General features: G+C 44.3%; 1 protein-coding gene across 1 annotated transcript in view; it reads right to left on the minus strand.

Annotated features, from left to right (window-relative positions):
- Positions 1-24,557, minus strand: part of htra1b (HtrA serine peptidase 1b) — a 45,675-nt gene extending 21,118 nt beyond the window's left edge. Inside the window, exons 1-4 of the mRNA XM_075457536.1 lie at positions 23,979-24,557; positions 14,501-14,600; positions 13,047-13,161; positions 12,656-12,745 (exon numbers count right to left, since the gene is read on the minus strand). Coding sequence (XP_075313651.1) covers positions 12,656-12,745; positions 13,047-13,161; positions 14,501-14,600; positions 23,979-24,438 — 765 coding nt within the window. The 5' untranslated portion in view covers positions 24,439-24,557. The remainder of the gene's footprint in view (positions 1-12,655; positions 12,746-13,046; positions 13,162-14,500; positions 14,601-23,978) is intronic.
- Positions 24,558-27,525: the final 2,968 nt, after the last annotated feature.

The raw sequence follows: 27,525 nt of genomic DNA on the forward strand, positions 1-27,525 counted from the left end.
GCCAGCCGAACTTAGCCCCGCCCATAAAAGTTTTGGTCGGGAAGTTCGGTCTGGCTCTGCTCAGTTGGGAAATCATTATGCCCGACCAAGAATTGGTCGGACCAATCAGATTGCCAGGGCGGGCTTTATACGATGATGGACAGATGATCAACAGGGACATTATCGACTACGTCACTACAGAGCGCTTGGTTTGACTTCGTTTGAAACAAACATGGCTGCCGCTGGAGAGCTAGGGTGTAGATTCTGCCATCGAGTCTGTTCTACAGGATCTCCACATTGCATTCATTTTGAAAGACGAACAGAGGAAAGGCTTTTATCGATAGAAAAGATGTTTTTGCCGTCCTTCCTACAACAAGTGTGTGTCGCTTAATCTACGTCACGTACTACGTTGCTCTGATTGGTTATAGGTCTATCCACTTGAGCGAAGAGGCATTTTTTCTCCTGGTTCGGTTGAAACACGCCCCATACTCAAATCTCTATTGAGCGGTATCAGACTCACATTCTGACTAGAATCGTGAGTATGACGTAGTCAGGCTAGCAAACTATCCCTTTAATATAAAATGTCACGGTAATTTGACATATTATCAGAAAACTGTGATTATATCGGGACTTTGACATCACTTGATAAACTGAGGCTCCCTCTGTCTGAATGAGACAGTGAGCAACGATAACGTGATCTTTCTGTTTTAACACATTCTGAAACCATTCATGTAAAACAGCTGAAACTGACAGCCAAGACGAAGCTTTAGTTCAGGCCGTCACGCCGTGCAGCCTCCGGCTTCTGGAAACACATCAGATCTGGAGGTCTTTTGATTCGAGGTGTGGTCCACAGCTGCAGAGTTTGGAGTTTGGCCGACCCTCTGCCGGTTATGTGCCGTCCTACTGACCTACTTCAGGCGGAGCGGAAAGATCGAGACCAACTTTCATCGACTCCACCGAGCATGACAAACGTCTGTTTGTCCGCGCGTTCATACATTTCAGTCCGCCGCTGCCAAAACACACACATGTAGCCCATTTCCTCTGTTGAATAACAGGCCTCCGGGAAAGTTACTTAACAGAAAACTCTGACCTACTTTTGGTGGGGTTTGGTAAGAAAGAGAACCACAGGAAAAACACAGAAGAAGCAACAAGGTGACCATCCTTTCCGTTTGATAAAAGTTGGCCTGGAAGCTCAGTCACAAGCAGGAAAACAAAGTGTAGTGAGAACAAGGCAGCAATGAGAGGAACAGATACGGGCTGATGGGACAGATGTGAACGTGTTTTTCATCTCAGACTGATGAAGATGTTTCCAGACAGACAAAGCAGAGCAAACTCTGCCTGAAGCTTTTATCTCTGCTGCTCAGTTTTACAGGAGAAGCATGTCTGAACCCACAGCTATTAGTGTGTGAGTGTTAGAGGGAAAGTGTGTCCTGTGGTCTGAGTGAGTCATCGTATGTGATGAAGCCAGAAGCAGAGAAGTTTGAGATTAAAGTGTTTGTTCATGGAAGACTCACTTGTGTAACCCGAATGTTTGGCCTTTAGATGATCAACACAGTGTGATGTGGAAAGGAAGCCCTCTTCCCAAAGGAATGCATTATTCCAGCGATACTCACTATTTCTTTCACAAGAGCCACGTTGGCCGAGCAAAATCAAGGGAAGAGCCACTTTTACCACAACATACTAAAGTCCCCTTTTTGCAAATATGCATTTCTACATATAAAAAAGAAACAACACAGCCAATACATTTTCATTTCAGACCACATTTACTTTAATACTGGGATGAGTGGAAGCTGGCGTGCATGTGCTCGACTTTCTTCATGTTGTATTTGTAGTTTGTTGTTGTAATCATAGTGAGACATTCAGGATGAGCATGGTTTCTGTGCTGGTTTCTGTGCTGGTTTCTGTGCTGGTTTCTGTGCTGGTTTCTGTCCTGGTTTCTGTGCTGGTTTCTGTGCTGGTTTCTGTGCTGGTTTTTGCCCTTTTTTAACTAAAAACTGATCCATTGTGCCTGCATCTCGCGCTGGCTAAAGGAGCTAGCGTGCTCTGTGGTTTAAGCGGGCTGCGTTGCCAGGTTTGACAGTGTGCCCCCTTTAGGAAACACCATTAAGCCTTAATTAATACTTAATAAAAATACTTACTACTACAAAAACGCAAACTTAATAAAAATACTTAATACTGTGCAGTATTCGCTGTGTGTTATTTGAAAAAATGTATTGTTATTGTTACCATATTGTTATAAGCTACTATGTGAGTGCGAGCCGCACAATGAGTATGTCTGATTTATTCTATCAACGTTTAAGCTTTCCTAACTTTTCTGGAAATGAGGTTCGTACTTTTCCTGAATTATCGTGAATGCAACTGTGTGCAGGAACAAAGGTGTTAGAGAATGTTGTTCATGCAATAACATAAGCATGAGAAACTGTACGTACGTCATGAGGTTTTACAGGGATAAAGATGGTGAAGTGTTATTAGACTGGATTATCAGTTGGAAAGTTGCAGGTTTGATCTCCACAAGTTGAAGCGTCTGTAGGAAACATACTGAACCCCAACTTGCCCACCGATAAGTCACTTAGGATGCATTAGTTATTCCAATCAGGTCAGTCCCAAACTACCTCCTTGTTAAGTTTCCGTGGAGTGCGCGGCGTAAGGACACGAATGCGGACTTAAAAAAAACAAGACTTGATTTATTAATCAAAAACAAGGTTAAAGCAAAATGCGGCTGAAACTAAAACTCTAGCTTAACTTAACTTAACTTAATTTAGCTTAACTTAACTTAACTTAATTTAGCTTAACTTAACTTAAAGGACCATTTCGGTCGTTTACAACATCCAGCTGTATTGCCCAATCTACCCATGATTTAGCAATAGCAAAGACGCAAAAAAATGTCATCCGACCCTGACAGTGTTGCTTGCACGGAGATTTCGGACTGACAACATAGCCATGGGGGCATCAATTTATATTGTGTTTTAAACGCTATTTTTATACCTCTTCTACAGCTCCAAACAACATAACACTTACGTGGCAGTGAGTAGAGGGTCCCTAAAGCCAAACCGAAGTGTCCCGAGGTCTTCATGTGGTCGGATAGAGAGTCCAGAATAAATTTAATCAAGCCAGTACCTGCTCTCAATCAGAGCTCTTCCGTCAACAGGACGCTATCTCGCGCGAGACATCACGTCACGTGAGTCCGTAGTTGATTGCCGAGTGTGGAGTAACTCGCTCTGGAAAGTCACAATTTCGTTGCCGATTTTTTTACAAACATAGTTCAGTATTTCTTTCGAAAGTGAAATGAAGTTGTATGCAACAGCAAAGCCTAGCTTACTAACAGGTTGGAATTTTGAAATGTCACGTGACGTGATGTCTCGCGTGAGATAGCCTCCTGTTGACGGAAGAGGCTCTGATTGAGAGCAGGTACTGGCTTGATTAAATTCATTCTGGACTCTCTATCCGACCACATGAAGACCTCGGGACACTTCGGTTTGGCTTTAGGGACCCTCTACTCACTACCACGTAAGTGTTATGTTGTTTGGAGCTGTAGAAGAGGTATAAAAATAGCGTTTAAAACACAATATAAATCCATGCCCCCATGGCTATGTTGTCAGTCCGACATCTCCGTGCAAGCAACACTGTCAGGGTCGGATGACATTTTTTTGCGTCTTTGCTATGGCTAAATCATGGGTAGATTGGGCAATACAGCTGGATGTTGTAAACGACCGAAATGGTCCTTTAAGTTAACTTAACTTAGCTTAGCTTAGCTTAGCTTAGCTTAGCTTAGCTTAGCTTAACTTAGCTTAACTTAAAATACTGTGGGGACTGATGAGTGAAGGAGTGCAGGTGATGTGAATGAACTAATGACCTGAACATGGTGACTGAGGAAAGAGAAACTGAGGGGAAAACAACGGCAAAACTAAAAGTAAACATGAGCCAGAAAACTAAAAACTAAACACCAAGGCATGAGAAACTAAAACCTGATAAAACACAAAACTAAGAACTAAAAACATGGCGCCAAACCCCACGTTGGTGACACTCCTGAATAACCAGCAGGTTCAACCAGAACAACGGCACGCGTCGCGGTTCTGAATGGATTCATCCGTCTGCTCTAATCACAGTTTTACTCCATCAGCTGAACATAAAGCTCCTCTGTTCGCCGGCGCTGAACCACAAACACAGCTCGAACCATCCGAAGCCTGAGCTCCGCCTACCGGGGAAACGAGTCTGCGGTCTGCAGGATAACAGCGTTCTGTGCAGGGTGAGGTCATAAAGCCAAGAGGCCGCGCTCAGTGATCGTTTAAGAGACGCAAACACGTGCAAGCAGACACAAAGAGCTCAGCCAGGAGCATTCCTCTCATCATCTCAGCCCTCCTTCTCATTACGGGTCGTTTATTGACCCTCCTGTTGTCCTGTTTAACCCTCCTGTTGTCCTGTTTAACCCTCCTGTTGTCTTGCGGGTCAAAAGTGAGCCACCACCATGTTTAGCTGTAGAAAAAATACCTTAAACTATATTTTTCCAACTTGAAATTTTATGACTTTTCCTAAAGACTTTTCCTAAAGTCTAATAACATTTGCACAAATATCATCATAGTGCAATATAATGTAAATTATCCATACACCCCATATTTTATACACTATATTTCTTATTGGTTCAGTCTGCTCAGTTAAATTTATTTTTACCTTTATTGTTAAATGTACAAATCTGTTTTCATTTAGTTTACTGATGTTCATTATTATTATTATTATTATTATTATTATTATTATTATTATTAACCCTATTATTTATTTGTATATAGCTAATGTTTATTCTCTATTTTTATTCTATTTATATTCTAATTCTATTCTATTTATTCTATTTGCTTGTTTTTCCTTTAATTGTTTACATTTCTTTTATACTGTACGCTGCTGCAACACAATAATTTCCCAAATTGGGATGAATAAAGTATCTATCTATCTATCTATCTATCTATCTATCTATCTATCTATCTATCTATCTATCTATCTATCTAAAGGGACCCCATCATTAGAAAAAGTCAGACTTTATTTTTGTTTATGTTTCCATGTGGGCTGTACACCACTAGGGTACAAAGATGGTCTTAGGGGTCATTTTTGACCCGTGAATTATAAAAACATTTAAACAGCAGAAAAAGGTTCACTGTTTTTTTCCCTTTCAATATAATTAATTCAGAAGTAATTACTTCACATTTATATAATAGCAATAATAAACCTTTATTATGTAAAAGAAAACTGAGAAAACAAGAAAACTGTTGGTCCAACTGACCAAAAAAAAAAAAAGTGTAATCCTGAAAACTGGTGATTGTCTTTTTGTATTGTGTAACAAAAAATACATGATAAAAAATGCATTGAATTGAGTTGAATAGATAAATAACAGGTGGTTTCATCATACTAAATAGATTTTGGATTTAAAATTCAATTAAGTCTGCACGGTATCTTTTAACTTATCTTGACTGTTATTCATTTAAATGATTTTATTTGTTTATCTTTATATTCTTTTATGTATTTTTAATTCTTCCACTCCCTGCTGCAATACTTTTATTTTATGTGAAGCACTTTGAATTGTTTGTACATGAAATGTGCTATATAAATAAATTTTATTTTATTTTGCTTTATTTTGGGGCTTTGGTAGGACGGCTCATTTTTTACCCGTAGGACAAAGGGGAGTAAACACAATGTTAAGACCGCACAAAGGTTAAAAACAAATCCATTAAAAGGTGTTTTGGAGGGTTTGTTAACTCACCACTGAACCCTTTCACTGGTTTTCAGGGTGAAAATGATTATTTTTGCATCATCTAAAGAAGTAAAACTTCTGTCATGCTTCTTTATAACTTGTATGTGTCCTCATCGTCTTCAATGGGACTGAAAAAAAAAAGCGTAAAGCATAAATAAATCATGTGACTCCATGGCAGCCCGGTCGCACTTCATGTATGGCTTCAATTTAAACCAAATTTAGTGAAAATCAAAAAAGGACCTTTTTCCATCTTCTGCTGGACATGAAAAGCTCAACCCAACTTAATCCAGACCTTTGCTGAAACTCAACAGCAACAACAATGACTCACAAACAGACGAGTCTCCGGGTAGAAAGTGCGTTCGAGTCGTGCCTCGACAGCTCCCGCCGCCTCTGACGCTACTTTATACCGCCTCATACGAGCAAACCCTCACAGTAAATGCACACGTGTTATTCTGGGAGTCAGAAAGACGCGTTTGTTGTGCTCCTTCCTCCACAGACAGAGTGTTCAGCATCTGAGAATCAGAGTTCACATCACCGGTCCAACAGATCTGATGCGTCTGTATCAGAGGAACCGAACTGTTCTCTTTCCTTCCTTTTCTTTCACTCTGTCTTCCACATGGAGCCCAGCAGGCTTCTGCCCCCTTTGGTTGAACAAACAGAGCGCACATCTGCCAACTCACTGAGGAACTCACTTCCAGGATGAAGCTTGGAAATTAAAAAAACAACACAAGGGAACTCAGGGATGGAGTCATCAACAACACCAAACTGCTTCCCTGGGAAAAATGCCCCTCCAAAAATAAGTAAAAAAAACAACAAATAAAAGACGTTTTTGCTTGAAATAAGCAAAAAAATCTGCCAATGGAACTAGTGAAAATCGAAGTCTTACCAAGTATATTTGTCTAATTTCTTGTCCAAATATCTCATTACACTTAATATCAGACACAACTGCCTAACAAGCACCATTTCAGCCAGATATAGGGACTTGTTTTAATACAATACATCTGGAATATCTTGTTATATGAAAAAGTCTTGAAAACAAATTGTTTTGAGTCACATATCATATGAAACAAGCTTTTTTTTTCATTTGAAGAGGTTTTTAAGCTAATTTCAAGATCACTTTTAACTCAAAAGTCCCAAATATCACATCTTATTTCAAGAAATCTTGACAAGCTGATTTTCACTAGTTCCATTGGCAGATTTTTTTTGCTTATTTCAAGCAAAAACCTCTTTTATTTGTTGTTTTTTTACTTATTTTTGGAGGGGCATTTTTTCCAGTGTGTTGAAGCCTGGATCAACTCAGAGAAGTTTCCACAACCTGATGGTGGACAAGTGCCACAGAACACAATCAGAGATGGATTGAGGTGGAACATTGCCACAAGGCTCTGATTCAAAACACACCCAGAAGCTCCTGTTTGCACATGCTCCAGGATGAATGCTTCAGCAGTCGCATGCAGAGACTCAAACGCACCCAAATACACAATTCAAATACATATTTCGGGCTTCGTCTGTTATGTCTCGTCAAATTTGTTAATCATGTTTATGTTATGTCATGTCTTGTTTTGTTTCATGTGTGGGTCCTGTATGTTTTAGTTTAGTCAAGTCACTCATGTCCACTCCTGTCATGCACTTCCTGTTTTATTTTGTACTCACATTTTCAGATCCTGACTTCCTCCCTTTGTGTGCTTTCCCTCATTGTGATTGTTAACAACGCCCCTGATTGGTTCCACCTGTGTCCCCTTACCTCATGTTCAAATGGAAGGCTGTGTTCGAAACTACATTCTACATACTCATCGATCAGACAGTATGCAGAGCGTTTACCCACAATGCACTTCGCTCCTGCCCGAGCCGAAATCAGCCGGCCTGAAGCTGATTTCCCTTAAGCTCTAAACTCTAAACTTTAGCAACATTTGAAACATTTCCAGGCGAGAAAGTAGTCGTTTAGATCCCCAACGTGTTGAAAACCTGACAAAATACCGGCTGTTTACAATTTTGTTCCCACGAACTCGGCGCTACTAAAGCTAGCCGCAGTGAGCAACGCACTTCCTGTTATTTTCACCAAAATAAAATACCCGTTGCCTTTTATCATAGGGAAAGCCATTACCATACAATTGGTGCTTTTGTTTTGAAAACAGGAAGTGAACCTACCCTCGTTGTAGCTAGCTTGAAACTGCCGTTTTGACAGGAAATGACGATCGGCGACGTCACGTTACGTTGCATCTTGGGTAGTTTGAGTATGAGTAGTGACCTCATGATGCATACCCAACATTTAGGAGAATCTAGTATGCATCCGGGAACTTCTGCTTACTCAAACTCGCATACTAACTCAGAAAGTTAGTATGAGTAGTAGGAGAAGTATGCAGTTTCGAACACAGCCTCTGTCTCCCTTTGTCTGGTTGTCAGTTCGTTTATGTCAAGTGTGAGTGCATTCTAGTTTGAATTATTATCGCCATCTTTTTGGAGAGCGTCTTTGGTTTTTTGGAAAATAAATACCTTTTTGGATTACCTCGCCTTCTGAGTCGTGCAGTTGGGTCCATCTAAACTATGGCTCAGGTCGCGACATTGTCTCCCTCGTGGAACTTCTTCTGCTGTTCTGCAGCTCTTTGGTTCAGGCCTGCAGAACCCAAACTGCTTTCAGCCACTTTCACTGATTAATGAGACCTTTGTTCAGGTGCAAGGTGAGTGGAGCAGTCTGGGAAACAACGTCCATCCAGTCCTGTTTGTGGATGCATCAAGAGTCTCGAAATGACATATAATGAGGTAGTTTAAACTCAGCGGACTGCGCTGGCCTGAAAAAGGCTTAACACACCACATGTTATCCAACTTGTCAAAGGCTCGTACTTAACATGAGCTCGAGTTCTACACTGGAAAAAATGCCCCTCCAAAAAGAAGTAAAAAAACAACAAATAAAAGACGTTTTGCTTGAAATAAGCAAAAACATCTGCCAATGGAACTAGTGAAAATCGGCTTGTCAAGATTTCTTGAAATAAAATGTGATATTTAGGACTTTTGAGATAAAAGTGATCTTGAAATTAGCTTAAAAACCTCTTCAAATGAAAAAGAAAGCTTGTTTCATATGAAATCCGACTCACTTTTTCATTTAACAAGATATTCCAGATGTATTGTATTAAAACAAGTCCCTATATCTGGCTGAAATGGTACTTGTTAGGCAGTTGTGTCTTATATTAAGTGTAATGAGATATTTTAACTAGAAATGAGACAAATATATTTGGTAAGACTTTGATTTTTTCCAGTGTATAATCTGAGGATCACAAGAGTTATGAGTAGATCACAATCTTTCATCCAAAGCAACAAAGAGGAGCTTCGACCCTGGAAAATACGCTGAAGATGAGGCAGCGTGCAGGACCCAAAACAAAAAGCCTCTGAGCTCATAAAAGCTCTGATAGCTACGCAGCAGAAGCTTGTTTGTCCTGAACGTGCAGCCACACGTCCGACTGCTTCGCCTGCAACCAACTCTTTACCTCTGCAAATTACACACAGACCTGCAATGTGCTCACACTTATCAGGGAGACCATTTCACAAGGATACGAGGATCAGAGAGATCTGGGCTACTTCTAAAGTGTAGAAGACTGTAATTAGCACTTTATCCCTCGTGTTGAACATATTGGAAAGATCTAAAAAAAGAATTTAAACACGAGTCTCACCCTGATTTACCAGAGTTTGCATCCTGTTTGGGGGTAAAAAGTGTTTGTGATAAGTTCTTTCTGCCTGGTTCTGTTCAACATATATTTACAATATGACAGTTATAACCAATAAACTGTCTTTGGATGTGATTGAAAGAGTGATTTTAAATAGATTACTCGAACAGGTAACTGTGATCAATGCCTCTTTGTCCTGTGCTGAAACAGTAGATAAGCTGTGTCTGTAGCGTTGGAAGCTACGAGCTCTGTTTATTTGTGACTTTTTTCTGCTGTAAAATAAACTTTCTGCGCCTGAAACTGTTCTGCAGAACTCGACTGTCCCATCGGAGCTGTTTGATTTGCCACCACAAGTTCAGTAAATCTGGCCCCACTACTGGCAGCAGCACCCTGCTTATATATGGTGTGTGTTTGTGTGTGTTTGTGTGCGTTCTGGGTGTGGAGGGCTGAAAATAATAAGTGCCTGTTAATGATAAACCACAGATCCTGAGCAGCTAATCTTCATACAAATGAATGCCCCGAAGCTCCAGCTCCACCCGGCGAGCCGCCCGAACATGCAGAGGAAAACATCAGCTCACATCCTGCCAGAGATGGGACCAAGTCACACGTGTGCAAGTCCCAAGTCTTAGCTTTCAAGTCTCAAGTAAGTCCCAAGTCTTAGCTTTCAGGTCTCAAGTAAGTCCCAAGTCTTAGCTTTCAAGTCTCAAGTCGAGTCGACTTGAGTCCAAAAGACTTGCACATGTGTGACTTGGTCCCATCTCTGACAAAAACTAATCTTTAGATCCAGAACTCTGCGCCACATTTAAAGCAGCAGTTACAGTCCAACAGCTTTGAGTTTCGGGGCTAATCTAGATTTTTTTAAGACGAGGAAATCTCTGGGGGAGAATCTGATGTGTAGAGTTTCCTTTCGAAGATGCTGGAGACTCAAACAAAAGGGATGCTTGTGTTGTTCTCTCAGATGTTACAGAGAAACATCCTCCGATAACCCTCAAAACTGACTTTAATGTCTTAAATATAAATTCTCCAAATCTCCCTAGATTTTAATTCATGTTCAAACATTATTTTATATCTTACTGTCTCCAGGACACAACCATGTATATATATTTATAAGTTAAGGCTTTTAAGAAAAGTCCACATTTGATCATTTTAAGTGACCATGAAAAACACTAAAAAAATCAGAGTTTCATGATGAACTCACAGCTTGAGTCCAATGGCTGTTTACCCTTCTGCAAAGGACTAAAAGTGGAGAAAGGGCTTAGATAAGGCTGAACTCAGTCAAATATTTAATATAAAACTCCACAAATCAGATTTGAAACTCTTAGAGGGTTGAAATATTTGGGAAATTTGTCCTGTCACCAATGAAAACATTCCCATTTTTGACCGTGGACAGGACATAACAGCGCCGACTATCCAGCGTCTGGACCAAAACGAGACGCACCCACTGACTTATTCTGAAAAATGTTTCCCTCCTACATAAGTGTTTTGGAAAGCTCACATCCTCGGCTGCACCCAGTCATCCCCGGACCGAGAAAAAAAACTGCGAGGAAATGAAAACCAAATTTAAACTCGCATGAAATGCTGACCTGCTGCACAGATACACACTTTCATGAGTCATGTCATTGTTTTTCTGAGGCTCCTCACCTCAAAAATCCCAATGAGCTGAAAATTCAAACCAGACTTCCCCGTCAGCAAGAAAAAAAAAGGGGGGAAATGACCTGAATTCAGCTGTGTAGCTGTATTCAGGAGCAACATGAAAGACAGAGAGTGAGAATCTGTCTGTGAGAAGAAGGATGTTACAGGTGGAAAAAGAGTTGCATCCAGCAGCCGAATCAGACCGTTTACAGACCAAAGAGAAGGAAATGGATAGGGCTGGGCTACGATTAACATGTTTAATCTAATTAATCACATGATTTCCCTGATTTATCATGATTAATCTCATTTGTACGCAGAATCCAAAAATGAATCCAAAAGTAGCGTATAGCCTTTAGCATTTAGCTTTATTTTAAATGTGCTGCCATATGAATGAAAGTGCCATAACATTTGTTGTGCAAACACACTTTTAACATCAGCATCTTTCTGTAGTTTTTATGTAGAAGCCTCGCTCCACTGTCTGTTTCCTTGAATGACTTGCTGCTATCAGTTGTGTGTTTTGCCTTTAAGTGATATTTTAGACTGGAACTACTACGCTGAGAAGACAATTCAACTTGGCAGAGTTTACAGATGACTTTGGTTCTGTCGACTCCGCCGTCTGGAAGAACTTTAAAATGAAAATGGCCGAGTAAAAGTTCCGTACCCTTCTCCATGTTTGGTGGATCCGCCGATTACTTTCTTTTCCTGTTCCACAGCAGACAGCAACAGACTTTTACAAAATAAAAGCCTGTGAGCAACAGACTTTTACAAAATAAAAGCCTGTGAGCAACAGACTTTTACAAAATAAAAGCCTGTGAGCAGCAGACTTTTACAAAATAAAAGCCTGTGAGCAACAGACTTTTACAAAATAAAAGCCTGTGAGCAACAGACTTTTACAAAATAAGAGCCTGTGAGCAACAGACTTTTACAATAATAAAATAAAAATTTTTTAAAAAATTTAAAAAATTAAAAATAAATAAATAAATAAAAATAAAAAAAGTACTGCGTTAACGCGCGATAAAATATTTATCGGCGTTAAATATTTAAAGAGTTAACGCGATAATAACGAGTTAACTCGCCCAGCCCTAGAAATGAATCAGATGCATCTTCCTAATGTACCGGCACAAGCTCCGCCTACATCGCACCTCACAGCTGGAGAGCATCTTGAAGGTGAAGATGAAGGAAACACAAAGAAGGAGAAGAAGAAGTTTCCGTAGAGACACTTTAAAAACAGGGAAACAATTACGGCTGTGAAAATGATAACTATTAGCATCTGTTAAGCTCTTAAACAGACGAAGGGAATCGAACGCTGGAGTTCTCAGAGTCAGAGATGATCTGTGAGAAGAATGTTACAGGTGGAACCCTCTCTGGAGACATTTTATCAGACACATCACATGACTTACTTTCCTTCTATTTAACATTCAGAGAAATCGTGAATTTTTGGATGTGTGTTTTCACCTCAACATGCCCCATGAGTAACCCAATCTAAAAAGATCTTCTCAAGAAAAATCTCCAGATGATGCCACGTTCCAGCAGTTTTGTGCTGAGCTCGGAGGTTTCAGATATTATAACAACCATCTCAAGTGAAGAAGAAGAGGAAGTGAACTAAAGACAACAGGAACTCTCTCATCCCTTCAACCCTCCCTCTGCTCACCGGCGTATCGATCTTGATCAGAGCGATGTCGGCCTTCTCGTCAATGTCTTTGATCTTAGCATCATATGTGGCTCCACTCTTCAGCTCCACCTGCGGGACGCAGAAAAACAAACCTCTTGATCTGTAACCGACACGCTGACACAGTACGAACTGTGTTAGCTGATGTGTTAGCAGCAAATACTGGAGCTACTTCCTGTTTCTTGTTTTGTGCACTTGTTCCAACCGAACGCTGTAATTACGGAGGGTTTTCTTACGCGATTACAGCACATTTTTACACAAGCTGGCATCGGCCCAGATGTGACATTCTTTATCTTTATGTAATAAATACAAAGATTTTAAAAAAAACTAAGAAATGAAGATGTCGTGTCCCTGTTTCCGGAACTTTTCTCACCTTCACTCGGTGCTTATTGGCCACCACGTGGGCGTTGGTAACGATGAGTCCGTCCTCGGACACGATAAAGCCGGAGCCGCTGGCGACCGCCACTTCCCGCTTAGAAAATATCATCCTGAGCAGAGAGAGAGAGAGAAACTGTAAAGCTAAAACAACAACAACATGGGGGCAGCATTCATCTACGTCACCAACTTTAAACTTTAAAGTTTTTGGGGATTCACTGAACAGCAGTTACATGGCCCTGAAAGGATCGGATTATTGGCTAAATCACAATCAGACTGAGTTATTAAGTGCATGTAGACACCTTAATCTGACTAAGAACTGGATCGGATGGGATTCAGACCCCGAGATAACTGGGTTAAAGTCACTCTAAACCTGCTTGTAGACGCTGAAGCACGTGGTGAATCAGACTTTGCGTTCTGCGCATGCTCCAGATGTTTTCCCGGGGTCGTGACCCGGAAGTCAAAGCAGACGATATTCCTGTTGTTGTCGCCGTCAGAAAGAAACAAACAACGCGATGGAGAATGCTCCGTTGGGCATCGAGTTTGTGCAACAAGCAGCTCATCACAGAGCAAATGTAGAGGGACGTAGCTTCATCTGGCTCTGCGTTCTCCATCTTTCTCTCTCTCTTTTTCGGGTTTATTTTATGGCGGTTGGCAAACAACTTATGGAACGCTGTTGAACGCATATTGTTCCGAGAAGCAAGACGCTTTATTTTTTCAACCCCAGCCAACTAGCCGGACTACCTTCATCAACACCAAAACGAGGCTGGAACTCTGCTCACAGGACGCAGCAGGGGGTAAGAAGATGTTCAGAAATGATGTTGCTGATATGGGATGTTATACTAGCCTGGCTGACGCGTCCACATCTGGATGAGATGGTGGTCTGGGAACTAGGTGTGCATTTTCTCGTATTTGAGGCGTGGTTTACGAATGCCTAGAGCCGTTTATTGGGCGCTACGAATGTCTATCAAATGGCGTCTGGTTCTTCCCATGATGCTTTGCACGCGATTCATAGCCAATTGTATCACTTATACCAGATGACGACAGAAATTTGACGAGGAAGAAGAAGTAAAAAACGTAAAATAAAAGTAAACTTGAGCTCTAAGCTAAAACACTTTCTAAGGCTGCATCGAACGGTAACGTTGTGTCCGCTGCCATGTTGGATTAACACTCTACAAGCTTCGGTGTAGCCATAGACGTCGTCATCATCTTGCTGCCCCCCCCCCCCCCCCCCCCCCCGTTCTGTGATTGGTTCCCTAACTCAGGCAAAAATAAGGGCGGTGGTTTCCAGGCTGCCTTTGCAGTGAGAATGAAATCGCACGCAAAGCAGCATGGGAATTCCCAGGCTAATGTCATACAGCTTCATGTCAAAAAAGGCGAACTATCCCTTTAACTTCTAGAATCCCGCTGCCGTTCCTTTTCTTTGGGAGGTGTGTGGGTAGCTTTTCTTACTTGCGGAACAGTTCAATGTGAACGACGGCGGGTGCAATCTTCTCCACCACATCAGCGATGAAGTTGTACTTGTAGCGAAGGCTGTCGGGGTTCTGTTGGCCTGAAGGGAGAAAAACATGGCGTCACACACAGAAAGCTGCCACTCATCTGCTGCTCAGGCTCAGATAATCGATGTTCGCAGACCGCAGTGGCGGGAGAAAGTCGGGAACAGTGGATTTTAAATGGCCGCGGTGCTGAACCAGGTCCAGATGTGGAGCCCAGTATATAAAGTATGTGCGAGCAGCTGCAGCCTGTCTGCGGCTCGCAGTGATGCTTATAAAACAGGAAATGACTCAGATCCTCAGACGATACAAAGAGACGTTTCTGAGAAAACTAAACAACCGTCGCTATCACCTCACATAACCCTCTTTGGATTTGACTCCAGAGGTGGCGATACATCTGCCACAGCTTTCTGTTTTCACCCAGCTCAGCTGGTTCTCCTGGGACCGGTTATCAGGCATCTCACACCATCTGTGCTCCCACAGAGGAGCTATTAATCAAAGCCACATTTACTCATTCAGGTGGGATCAAACCAAATAATTTAACATAATTTAATAAAGACTGTAGCTGCGAATGAATCCAATTAAATCTATTAAAAACGAGGCTTGTGCTGCACATTCGAGCTGCAGCTGACCTGAGATGCAACCCAATGAACGACCAGCTGTGTGTTTTCTGTACCTGCACAAACTTCCACTGAGTTTTATTTTGAAAAACGGAGCTGCTGTGTCACAGCTGGTGGATTTGAGTTGAATCTGTTGGATGCAGTGATATCAGAGAGCGTTTCTTATGAATGTTCCCTTAACGAGGCTTAAAGTGTCACCAACGTGGGGTTTGGCGCCATGTTTTTAGTTCTTAGTTTTGTGTTTTATCATGTTTTAGTTTCTCATGCTTTGGTGTTTAGTCTTTAGTTTTCCAGCTCATGTTTAGTTTGAGTTTTGCCGTTGTTTTCCCCTCAGTTTCTCTTTCCTCAGTCACCATGTTCAGGTCATTAGTTCATTCACTTCACCTGTAAGTTCAGTTCAGCTGCACTCATTCACTCATCAGTCCCCACTCCCCACAGTACTTAAGGCTCCCTGTTTTCTCAGTCAGGGTGAGATCCTTGCACCTTCACCATTCATCCGCCACGCCACGCCACGCCACGCCACGCCGCGCCACGCCACGCCGCGCCGCGCCGCGCCGCGCCACGCCACGCCACGCCACGCCGAGTGAAGTCTATGGCAGCCCCGTGAACGCTACGGTAAAAACCTTTCAGCACACGTATTCAGCACGGTGCCAAAGTAAACCTCAAGAATGTTCATGCCCCAACAGTGTACTCTCTAGCGCCACCAACACGTCAAAGTTCAAAGTGCATCCAGCTGCATTACTTTGGACTACTTGGTCCAAATTTCACAAATGAGGCATCGTTTGAATCCTTGGATCATGACGAGTCCTATGACGTCAATTTCCGTCTAATTAGATTTTTCGCCATTTTGAATTTGACCAAAAACCTTAAAAAAGCATTTGGGGTCACAGAGATTGTCCAATTTTTACGAGACTTGGCACATAGACTCTTCAGACCAAGCTGCATAAAAAGTATCGTGTGGATTTTTAATTAGGCTTCTGTTGTTCCATAAAAGCCAATCAAACTCAATGGCGACCAAACAGGAAGTGAGGCCATATCTTGGCAAACGTTTGATGTTATGACATCAAACTTCTAACGCAGACTCTTGTCTACATCTTTTAAAGGCCCAAGAAGTTTGGTGACGTTCGGCCTATAGGTGGCGCTATATGTAGCAAAAATGCATTTTTGCTCATATCTTTGGACCCCTTGATCCAAATTTCACAAACGAGGTACCGTTGGAATCAATGGATGCAGACGAGGCCAACACAACTCATGACGTCATTTGGGCCATATTGGATTTTCCGCCATTTTGAATTTTATCAAAAACCTTCAAAAAGCATTTCAGGCCACAGAGATTGTCCGATATCCACGGGATTTGGCACATTGAATTTTCAGACCAAGCTGCACAAAAGTTATCATGTGGATTTTTTCATTTTGCTTCCGTTTGCCCGTGGCAGCCAATCAAACTCTGCGCCGACACCGAAGAGTTTCAGACTGAGCAGCTTGCTCAGTCTGCAGGCCGGGTGTCTGCAGGCCGGGTGTCTGCAGGCCGGGTGTCTGCAGGCCGGGTGTCTGCAGGCCGGGTGTCTGCCTGCCGGGTGTCTGCCTGCCGGGTGTCTGCCTGCTGGGTGTCTGCAGGCCGGGTGTCTGCCTGCCGGGTGTCTGCCTGCTGGGTGTCTGCCGGCCGGGTGTCTGCCGGCCGGGTGTCTGCCTGCTGGGTGTCTGCCTGCTGGGTGTCTGCAGGCCGGGTGTCTGCCTGCTGGGTGTCTGCAGGCCGGGTGTCTGCAGGCCGGGTGTCTGCCTGCTGGGTGTCTGCCTGCTGGGTGTCTGCAGGCCGGGTATCTGCAAGCCGGGTGTCTGCCTGCTGGGTGTCTACCGGCCGGGTGTCTGCCTGCTGGGTGTCTGCAAGCCGGGTGTCTGCCTGCTGGGTGTCTGCCTGCTGGGTGTCTGCAGGCCGGGTATCTGCAAGCCGGGTGTCTGCCTGCTGGGTGTCTACCGGCCGGGTGTCTGCCTGCTGGGTGTCTGCAGGCCGGGTGTCTGCCTGCTGGGTGTCTGCAGGCCGGGTGTCTGCCTGCTGGGTGTCTGCAGGCCGGGTGTCTGCCTGCCGGGTGTCTGCCTGCCGGGTGTCTGCCTGCCGGGTGTCTGCAGGCCGGGTGTCTGCAGGCCGGGTGTCTGCCTGCCGGGTGTCTGCAGGCCGGGTGTCTGCAGGCCGGGTGTCTGCCTGCCGGGTGTCTGCAGGCCGGGTGTCTGCCTGCCGGGTGTCTGCCGGCCGGGCGTCTGCCGGCCGGGCGTCTGCCTGCCGGGTGTCTGCAGGCCGGGTGTCTGCAGGCCGGGTGTCTGCCGGCAGGGTGTCTGCCTGCCGGGCGTCTGCAGGCCGGGCGTCTGCAGGCCGGGCGTCTGCCTGCCGGGCGTCTGCAGGCCGGGCGTCTGCAGGCCGGGTGTCTGCCTGCCGGGTGTCTGCAGGCCGGGTGTCTGCCTGCTGCGTGTCTGCAGGCCGGGTGTCTGCCTGCTGCGTGTCTGCAGGCCGGGTGTCTGCCTGCCGGGTGTCTGCCTGCTGCGTGTCTGCAGGCCGGGTGTCTGCCTGCTGCGTGTCTGCAGGCCGGGTGTCTGCAGGCCGGGTGTCTGCAGGCCGGGTGTCTGCCTGCCGGGTGTCTGCCTGCTGGGTGTCTGCAGGCCGGGTGTCTGCAGGCCGGGTGTCTGCAGGCCGGGTGTCTTCCTGCTGGGTGTCTGCCTGCCGGGTGTCTGCCTGCCGGGTGTCTGCCTGCCGGGTGTCTGCAGGCTGGGTGTCTGCCTGCCGGGTGTCTGCAGGCCGGGTGTCTGCCTGCTGGGTGTCTGCAGCTTTGAAGTGAACTGAAAGGACTCAGTCAGACGCACAAAAACAACCCGGCTGCCCCGTGTCGGTTACAGCATGAAGGTCGAGTAAAGTCACTGCAGCACTGAGGCGGTGGATAAAAAGTGCACGTAAAACAGGTAGGCTTTAATTCTCACAGCTCAGGTGTCGCTGACTTTTAAAAGCAGCTTCTGCTGACAGGCGTCCGCCATGATAACACAGTTCAGGGACAAAAAAAAGTCCTCCAGCTCCTGAAAGAGCTGAGTCACTGTGCAACACTGGACCCAGGCCTGTCAACCTGACAGAGAGCCAGCGAGTCTGCACAGGAAGCAGCAAAATATAAGACAGAATGAATCATTTCGATCTTCAGATCTGGGTTAAATAAGTCTGCGACCTACATCTGCGTCTGTTCAGGAGTTATACAAAAGATCAATCAGTTCCAAGAGATGAATCACCACACTGTCCTCTGATTTCTGCCCTCAACCTGAAAGAAGTTGTTTAGATTAGGGTGATAAAGGAGTCAAAGGGATATAAGAGAAAATAAAGAAAGGAGCAGAAGAAGAAGAGGAATTACTCTGAGATCAAAGATGGGAGGGGCGAAGGAAAAGGATGCTTTGGATCCTCAAAAGGAGGAGATAGTGGAAAACGGCTCTGACCTCAGTCAACTCTGAATCCAGCCGCCTCAGCAGTTTGGTGTTTACAGCTGAGGCCGTGCTGGATGAGTCTTAATATTCTGCCATGAATCCGCCTCTCTCAGTTTCACAGGGCAGCTCTGTATGTCTGCAGCACAGAGCCGGCACTCAGGACCACCTGGCCTAACGTCAGCACACGATAACTCTGTTGAGATAATTTAACGTGTGTGAGAGAGTCTGGAGGTGGAAAACAACCCGTTCAGAGGTCGCTGCAGTGAGAGGAGCCGCTCAGAAGATGGAGAGATGCCAGAGACGGAGAGAGGAGGAGCAGAAATAACGTGGCACACGTCCGATATTCACCCAAAGTTACCAAATATGAAAACATCTTTCCACAAACAAGCTACAAATTCTCTTTATTTACTTTAAAAGTTGCCAGAAATGTGAAAAAAACACAGCTGAGTCATGAGGTCAGCCTCGGGTTTTTAAAGAAGAGCAGTGATGTTACCAACTCTTTAGATTTTCATTTAAATAAACATCTGTCGCTGTAAGCGGCAGTATTAACTGTTACTTACTAATTGCTGCTTCCTGTTCTATTCAGAAACAATCTGTCTTCAGTATACTCCCTTCCTTGCTTTCTTCCACGCCGCCGTTCTATTCGTTCCTTGCTTTTGATTTTCTCGTTCATCACTCTTTATCTTCCTAGTTTTGTTTCTTTTATATGTTTTTGTTGCTTCTCTCTAGATTCTCTGGCTTCCTCCCACCCATCACAGACATGTTGGGTTAACTGGTGATTCTACACCGGCCCGGTGTTGTTTGTCTCTGTGTGGCCCCGTCATCGACTGGCAACACATCCAGGGTGTAACCCGCCTCTCCTGTATTCCACCCCATTCAGCTGCACTGTGTAACACTGGTTATATTGTTTAACACAAAGTTTCAATTAGAATCTAATCGCTTCGCTACAGGACATTTTATGCTTCTTAGTGTGAGATTATTACCACCATGAAAGGCACGAAGAAGAAGAGTTCTGCTCAGAGAGTGACAAAGACGAAGGAGAACGATGAGGAATCAGTTTTTGTAGATCGTAACACAAGAACAGGCAAAGATTAAACAACAGGAGACGGTAATTAAGAATAAACAGAATTTAAGCTGCAAGCAGCCTTGAGCGGGACTGAGATGTGTGCACATTGGGGCATGCGCTGGATGCCGTAGTCGCGCAGCTCTGCCCACACACACGATACCCTCTGCGTATGTATGAGCACATAATAACCCCAATGAGGAGGGGTTTTTGAAAATTTCTAGGGGGCGCCACTGAGCCATTTTGCTCCGATACCCTTTACATACGTACGAGGTCGTCAGGGTGGACGTGTGTGCCAAGTTTCATGACTTTATGATGATGATAAGGCTTTCAAATCACCAACGCCATCACATGATTTTCCCCGCCTGGCCACGCCCACACCGTTCAGAGTTTGGAAAAGTTTCTCAATTTCTTTTTCCCCCCGTGTCTTAAGAGTAACCTGGCCAAGTTTGGAGCTGTTTGCATTAAATCTGTAGGAGGAGTTTGATCAAATGCGAGGTGTGGAAAAAAAAAGACGTTTCCAATCACCAGCAGGTGGCGCTATGGGTGGATGTCACTATGATAATATGTGCGCGTTCAGGCTGGGTCCAGCATTCACCGTATGAAGTTTGGGACAGATTGGATAATGTATGTGGAAGTTATAAGCGACTTCATTTTTTTTGCCGAGTGATGGCGAGTCATCGAACTTTGAGGCGTCGCCACGGCCACGCCCTTTAAGTTTTGAAAAAGTTTCCCCATGATTTCCCCCCCCCCCCCCCATGTCTTAAGAGTAACCTGGCCAAGTTTAAAGTCTGTAGCATTAAATCTGTTGGACAAGTTCGATCTTATGCAAGGCGTGGAATCGGTCAAAAACTGCACCAAAACGCACTTTCCATCCAAAATGGCCGCCTTCCTGTGTACGTGGGACCATGGCGGCAAGAGACTTTTTTGTGCGTCTGGGCATGATGAATGAGTGTACCGAATTTTGTCGTCCCACACAAAACTAAGCCCAACGCGGGCACCATTTTGAAGCATCGTAGGGGGCGCTACAGAGTCAATGAGCGACTCCCAAAAATATAAAGTTTAGATTCTTTCATGTCGTCGACTGGCAGGTGGCGCTCGCAGAATTTCATGAGTTTTCGAGCAGCTTTTGTAAAGAATAAGAAGAAGAAAGAACTCCTTCAGATAAAATAGGGTCCTTGCAGTTTCACTGCTCGGTCCCTGATAAACAGAGGTGCAGATTTACCCAAATGGAAATCACAGAGGAAAGTTGCTTCCTTTCTCCTTGAGCAGGAATTCAGCCCACAGATAGAGATACAGTCTGTTGTTGGATGGTGGGTGAGCGCCATTTGAGATGGTCGCCATCTCCAACTTGACCACAAGATGTCAGTAATTCTTACATACTGTTAAGTTACGACAGTGAATCCTATTGATGCATATTAAAGAAATGATGCAACATTTGGGCAATCTGCTTATTTTACTTCGTTAAATGAGAAGTTAACAGGCGAGTAACTGAGCGGTAAGTTTTCATTTAGAAGTTTTGACATCTACAGGAACAAACCTAATTTGTCTGCGGATGAAGGTCCGAGTTCATCCTTTTGAATTTTGCACATCCCAGACACTCAAATAAAAATCCCGACTGAACCTGTATGATAAGCAATAATGGAGAGATTTTAGGCTAAAACATGCTAACATGGTTAGCAAGTAAAACGGGAACTTTGATTCTTAGAAAATACTCGTCAGCTTTGTTCCCATCGTGCGGTTTGTGGTGAATAAACTCGTGCTTTGCAGAGTGGCCAGCAGGGGGCGGTACAGGCTGGATCTGTAGTAAACAGAGCTGAGGAGGTTTCTCTGATCCAGTATTAAAAATGTGCACCACATCAGACTGGTGGTATTTGATGTCCTCTGTCAAACAGTTTTTCCCATTTACCTCAAAGTAAGCAGTTTTCTTGGAGTGACATCTGGTGGTATTTAAGAGAAATGCAGCTCCAGCTTCATCTGATGACATGTTAGAGTAAAATGACTGATGATTAGTTAATCAAAATGTAATTAATAATCAGTTTATTACTTATAGTTATAGCATCTTCTGATTGGTCAAATTCCTCAAAGTTTGCTGGGGGGGGGGGGGGGGGTGATGGAGACTCCTGAACATGCGCTGCCACAGTTGCAGCTCGGAAGCTACGACAACAAATAAACATGCAAGCGCCTGGAGAAACGCTCGATGCTTTCAAGAATGACAACATGAGGACCAGTTGTACACGTTGGAGCCAGAACCGGATCCAGAACATCAAAGAGAAACGCACGACTAAGTGAGTAACTCTGTGTTTCTGAGCGTTCAGATGTCTTCTGTATAAATTAGGCCTGGGCAACGATTAAAATGTTTAATCTCATTTGTACGCAGAATCCAAAAGTAGCGTATAGCTTTTAGCATTTAGTTTTATTTTAAATGTGCTGCCATATGAATGAAAGTGCCATAACATTTGTTGTGCAAACACACTTTTAACATCAGCATCTTTCTGTAGTTTTTATGTAGAAGCCTCGCTCCACTGTCTGTTTCCTTGAATGACTTGCTGCTATCAGTTGTGTGTTTTGCCTTTAAGTGATATTTTAGACTGGAACTACTACGCTGAGAAGACAATTCAACTTGGCAGAGTTTACAGATGACTTTGGTTCTGTCCACTCCGCCGTCTGGAAGAACTTTAAAATGAAAATGGCCGAGTAAAAGTTCCGTACCCTTCTCCATGTTTGGTGGATCCGCCGATTACTTTCTTTTCCTGTTCCACAGCAGACAGCAGCAGACTTTTACAAAATAAAAGCCTGTGAGCAACAGACTTTTTACAGAATAAAAGCCTGTGAGCAACAGACTTTTACAATAATAAAATAAATAATAAAACCTTTATTTTTTTAATCGGCGTTAAATAATTAACAAATTAACGCGATAATAACGAGTTAACTCACCCAGCCCTGGTGTAAATGTATTAATGCAAAGTGCCGTTAGCCTCGTTAGCGCGTTAGTTGATGTTGGAACTAAAATCCATTCATATGTGTCATGCCAACACAACACAGAGATTTGAAACTGTTTCGCTCACAGTTTGGTGTTCGGACTCGTGCCCTTTTAGTGTTGGAACGGCCTCGACTTTCAGCTTCTTGTTCACAACACTGTCGTCTGTGAAGTGCAGCAAACAAACCCAAACCTTTTCCAAACTGTGTTGCTGGCAGGAAAAACAAACCACATCCTCTGACCCAAGACTTCTGGGTCTTTGGGGAAGCTGAAAAGGCTCAACTTGCCCTCATGACCAACGGCACATTTTCTTGAAGACGCCTCCGAAGCGAAAACAAATGACTGCGCTCTCAGAACTATACGCGGGTCGCTCACAATAACTTCCGCCTTTAAATGGTCACAGTTAAATGAGTTCCTTCTGCATAGACAAACTAAAACATGCCCTAATACCCTCTTTTTATAACTTTGACTGATGTTTGGTGTGATAATACACTTCAACACTGCAGATAAGCCAGAAAACATGCCAAAGCACGCCAGGGCACCTCTAATAAGAGGGAAAATTCGATACAATGACATCATTAGTTGCCTTCCTGGCATATCTTCTACCACCATATCTATGGAAACTCAGAGGGGACAAACCAAACACTGGATTAAGAACAGCCCGTCCCTGTCTAAGAAGCCACTGTAGTTTGGGTTTATGTCGTGTGTTTTAATTTGTTTGCAATTTGTACTTTCAACCACCAGATGTAACTCTGACTTACAGAGCAGTGTGCCTGAGGTGACGCTTCCCACACATGAGACACAACTTTAAGGCACACTTAATATTTTTTTACCTAAAATAGGGAAAAAATTCAGGCCAGTGTGTCTTTCCTCACACATAAAAGACTAAAATGTGCACGTAACAGTTTAAAACATTACACTTTTCCCCGTTTCAGATCATTTTTAAATGCTTTTTAAACGCTTTACCGCACATTTAAGATTTTAAAGTTTTAAACTGTTATCAAACTGAACAATTTGAATACTTTTCACATGAAAAGTGTTGAAAGTGCTTAGTTCACTGAAGCTGAAGAAGTGTTTGATTAAAAGAAACACATCATGAACGGGATCTGTGGTTTAATTCAGCATCTATAAAGTCCAGTGAGTGTGCTGCAGAGGTCATTCAAGTTCAGATCCTGGCAGACACACAAACACACCCATTACTGAAATATTTCCCTCTTATCTGTCCTCAGGCCGCCGGTGTGGGGCTGAACTTCCAGACTTAGAGTTAAAAATCTCTCCGTTTTTCCTCACACACGCGCACACGCACGCACGCAGCTCTCACCCTTTCCGCAGGACCCTCTCTGGATGAAGATGGCTGGCGGCTGCTGCAGCTTCATTGCGCGGCTGCTGACGCGCTTCAGCTCGCAGATGTTCCGGTAGGAAACGCCGTCGCTGCCGCAGACCGGCTCGGAGCTGGTGCACACGCATGAGCCGGCCTTGCCTCTTCGCCTGACGGTGGCGGAAACCTCCACGCCGTCGGTCACCACGCACTCCATCCCCTCGGCGCATTCCTGGTCTCCGGGGCCGCCGCACTGCTCGCCCTCCCCGGACGCGCACACCGGGCAGCAGCTGCAGTGGTCCAGCACGTCGCCGGCCAGGCAGTCGGCCGGGATCGGCGCGCACTGCGACTTGTCGCACTTCTCTGGGCAGTCAATGGCCAGACGTTTGACTATCCGCGTCTCCGTCTCCAGGAATGAGGAGGCGAGCAGGACCGTTACGCACAGGACGAACTGGAGACGCATGGCGGGACCAGAGGAGAACGAGCTGGACTCTGAGTTTGGAAGTGCGGCAGTCCAAAGGTTGCGGAGCCTTAATTGTCTGGACAAACAGATGGAGTGAGAAACTTCTCAGGCTGCTCTGGTTTATACGAGCTGCAGGATAAACACAGGGGGCGATTGGTGGAGGGGTGTGACGTTTGTCACGGGGAGGGAGGGAATGGTGGGAGGGTGGAGGTGGGTGAGATTAGAGCGGAATGTAGCTGCAAGTATTCCACACTTTGAGTCCATGTGTCTTTGTGGAACAATAACTCTGCACAATCACTTTCACAGTGACTCATTTCAGAGCTGAACACAAACCAATTGATTAATAAAAACCTTATAAAATACCTGCAGATCAGCCGGTCACGCTTAAAGGGATAGTTCGCCTCTTCTGACATGAAGCTGTGTGACATCCCATATCAGCAGCATCATTTCTGAACATCTTCTTCCCCCCTGCTGCGTCCTGTGAGCAGAGTTCCAGCCTCGTTTTGGTGTTGATGAAGGTAGTCCGGCTAGTTGGCTGGGGTTTAAAAAATAAAGCGTTTTGCTTCTCAGAACAATATGCGTTCAACAGAGTAATACATTTGCAACACAAAATGGTTCTCCAGGAAAAAGTCAGAGCTCACAATCTCTTGGCCCTATTTTCTCTCCCTTCGTATCACTGCCTGCTGCCGCCGCGCCTGTTACGGTGTTTGCTGCTCTGTCTGCACTTCGGTCTGCACAGCAGGCAGTGATACGAACGGAGAGAAAATAGGGCCAAGAGATTGTGATGTCTGACTTTTTCCTGGAGAACCATTTTGTGATGCAAATGTATTACTCTGTTGAACGCATATTGTTCTGAGAAGCAAAACGCTTTATTTTTTAAACCCCAGCCAACTAGCCGGACTACCTTCATCAACACCAAAACGAGGCTGGACCTCTGCTCACAGGACGCAGCAGGGGGTAAGAAGATGTTCAGAAATGATGTTGCTGATATGGGATGTTACACAGCTTCATGTCAGAAGAGGCGAACTGTCCCTTTAAGGCTTCCTTCACACTGTCGTCTGCATTAATAACCTACGAACAAACACACTTGAGTTCAATTTGGAGAACAATTCTTTGTTGTTTTCACTTCACTGTCCATTTTTAAAACCTGTCTTAAAACCCATTTTTATTCCCTGGCTTTTAACCCAGCATGAGACTCTGTTTCTGTTATTGTTTTAATATTGTTATAGTTTATTATTGTTTTTACATTGTTCTTATGTTTTATGCCTTATATTTCGTGTTCTCACTCATGTACAGCACTTTGTTTCAGCCACGGCTGTGTTAAAGGGCATTATAAATAAAGTTGAGTTGAGTTTTAAGGGCGTATTCAGACCAGGAAAGTCCGATAGTTCACTTGCTTTGGTCCGAACCTTTTTTTTCATTTTGGTGCGGTTCGCTTTCAGACTGTACATTTCAGTAAACGGACCAAAATATGTCATCAAAGCCACGCGCCCTGAAGTCATTCGGCCATTGGTCAGAATCGACACGCGCACAAAGTGCTAAGTTCAAAAGTGAATGTAGTCATGGACGCTTTCCGTGCCGTTATTGCTTATATTCAAAACTATATGTTTTTTCAACGTTTTGCTATTTTCACAACTGTGTAATTACTATGCTGCTGTACAAGTCATTTATCAACAACGACGACAAAGGGCAAGGCGGCTACGCTCCAAATATATGATATGTGGGCATCTGCCCAAACGTCCACAAGAGCACGGGTCTCCTCTTCGGCCCACGTTTGTCCCCTACTCATTTTCAGTCTAGAAATATTATTTTCGGTCTTTCGTTAGCTTTACCACAGCCGGTCTAGTAATTAGACCGGCTGTGGTAAAGCTTTCTCACCTCCAAATGATCCGCACCAGGGTTCGTTTGATCCCTTTCACACCTCCAAAAGATCCGCACCAGGGTTCGTTTGATCCGGACTGAGTCCGACCTTTCAGCTTGGTCTCGGTCCGCTTGTTTGGTCCGGACCAGAGTTCGGTGGTTTGTATTCAGACCATCCCAAAAGGTCCGAACCAACGAAAATCTGGTCCGTTTGGTCGTTTGGTCCGGACCAAACGAGGTAGGTGTGAATACGCCCTAAGTCTTAAACATTAAAAATTTGGAGTCCATCTAACACAAAGCACCCGGCTGCATTCACGGTGAATTTCCTGAATGCTGCAGGTGTCGGCAGACACAGCACATCAAAGCCACGTTTCCTCATGGTTCTGCTCAGACTGACAGCGTTACGACTCGGCCGCAACATAAAATAGAGACAAAACAAAGAGGTAAGAAAGTACTTTTGTTTATTCGTAAAACCCAGCCAGCATCAGCTCGACAATAAACTACAAGAGTCCCGACTCCCCCTTCAGGCCCAATTAAGAACAATTAAGCCCATGCACCACCCAAAGAGTCCTGCTCTGCCACTGAAAGGGCAGGTGAGGGTGCAGAGGGGTGGAGCACCAGGGGTTCCTCCAGGAACCTGCAACAGGGAAACAAACATGGAATCCAGCAGCCAAAGGTCAACAGGTCACCAACACGGGCCACTTCAATAAGGAACAATTCAACGTGGCTTCAGCCACCACACTAAACTCCTCCATGACGACTGAAAGTCGTTTAGAGCCAAACGACAGCTCATGTTTTTCTGCTACAAAGAAGAAAAAGAAGTGATGTGCCGGCCAAAAAGAACAGAAAGACTGGAGACCACTCAGCCTAATCCACAAAGCGCTGCAGGATCTGGCGTCCTCCCTCCAACCCAAAAACATAAAAACTAAACTCAACTAAAACTGGACTGCTGGTTCCATCACTAAAACAAAAGCACGAGAATCTGAACGCTACAAACCAGACAGCAGAAGGGAAAGAGCCTCACATACATGCAGCAGCAATGGAACTGAATATCACATTACGGTCATTCTGCAGACGCTTTTATCCAAAGCGACTTACAATAAGTGTGTTCCACATCGGTAGGCAAAAGAACTTCAGGTCACAAGAAATTATAAGTGCATTTCCTTCCCAAACCAAACAGCTAAGAGCAAAACTAGTGCTAGAGTAAGAGCGGTAAGTTAGGTAGCT

This window comes from Odontesthes bonariensis, chromosome 23 (genome assembly GCF_027942865.1).
Source record: "Odontesthes bonariensis isolate fOdoBon6 chromosome 23, fOdoBon6.hap1, whole genome shotgun sequence".
NCBI classification, from domain to species: Eukaryota; Metazoa; Chordata; class Actinopteri; order Atheriniformes; family Atherinopsidae; genus Odontesthes; species Odontesthes bonariensis.